Source organism: Propithecus coquereli, unplaced genomic scaffold, assembly GCF_000956105.1.
Source record: "Propithecus coquereli isolate 6110/MARCELLA unplaced genomic scaffold, Pcoq_1.0 Scaffold69, whole genome shotgun sequence".
Taxonomy (NCBI): Eukaryota; Metazoa; Chordata; class Mammalia; order Primates; family Indriidae; genus Propithecus; species Propithecus coquereli.
In genome coordinates, this window is record NW_012152951.1 from 1,502,808 (window position 1) to 1,503,606 (window position 799).

At 30.8% G+C, this 799-nt stretch overlaps 1 protein-coding gene across 1 annotated transcript in view; it reads right to left on the reverse strand.

Annotated features, from left to right (window-relative positions):
* Nucleotides 1-799, reverse strand: part of STAM (signal transducing adaptor molecule (SH3 domain and ITAM motif) 1) — a 74,677-nt gene that overhangs the window by 38,022 nt on the left and 35,856 nt on the right. Inside the window, exons 3-4 of the mRNA XM_012660899.1 lie at nt 453-528; nt 276-371 (exon numbers count right to left, since the gene is read on the reverse strand). Coding sequence (XP_012516353.1) covers nt 276-371; nt 453-528 — 172 coding nt within the window. The remainder of the gene's footprint in view (nt 1-275; nt 372-452; nt 529-799) is intronic.

A 799-nucleotide genomic window follows, 5' to 3' on the forward strand; every position in this document is an offset into this window, starting at 1 on the left:
ACGTGTTTTCTTATCAACTGAAAGAAATGATGGGAAAAAGAAGTTAGATATACTCTAATATGTCTTGAAAAGCTCAACTCTCAAAATTATGGGACTATGTATTCTCTTCAGCAAAATATAGTATTTACTTGTATATTGAATAGATATAGCCTAGAAAGGGTTTTTAAAAAAGGTACAGAATAGTCTTTGGTGATTTAAAATATGAAGAAATGAACAATCAAATACATGAAAAAGGAATACTGCCTTAATTAATTTCTGGAAATAATATTTCTTACCTTATTTAATACGTTGCTTACTTCACTAGCAAAATCTCTTGAACATACTTCTAAATGAAAAATTTTGCCACAGTTTGATACACATGCTCCTAGAAGCTAAAAGCATAAAATCAGAGGTTAAAAGGGCTCAATTATGGCAGATAATTTTGTGGTACAGCTTAAAATGAAACCACTTACAGTCAAAGCTTGCATAGCAACATGAGGATCTTTATGGTTCACCCTCCTCATAATAGACCGAAGACAATCTTTAGGTCTAAAAAATGAGAAATGTAACAATTAATTAATAGTGTATCTAACTTTCCCCCCTTAACTGTAGGCAACAGACCACCATACAAAAGAGAAAATATAGTAGAGAAATTTAACTTTTATTAATGACACAGTTGAAAAACTGCATATTAATTCCTTTAAAATTTTCAAACAAAATTAACAGGCTCTCTGACTTAGCAATCAGAGATTAGGAATTTCAGGCAAATTCTGGGTGAAAAAAAATGTTCTGAAAATAAAATGGTAGGCTACTTCCAACC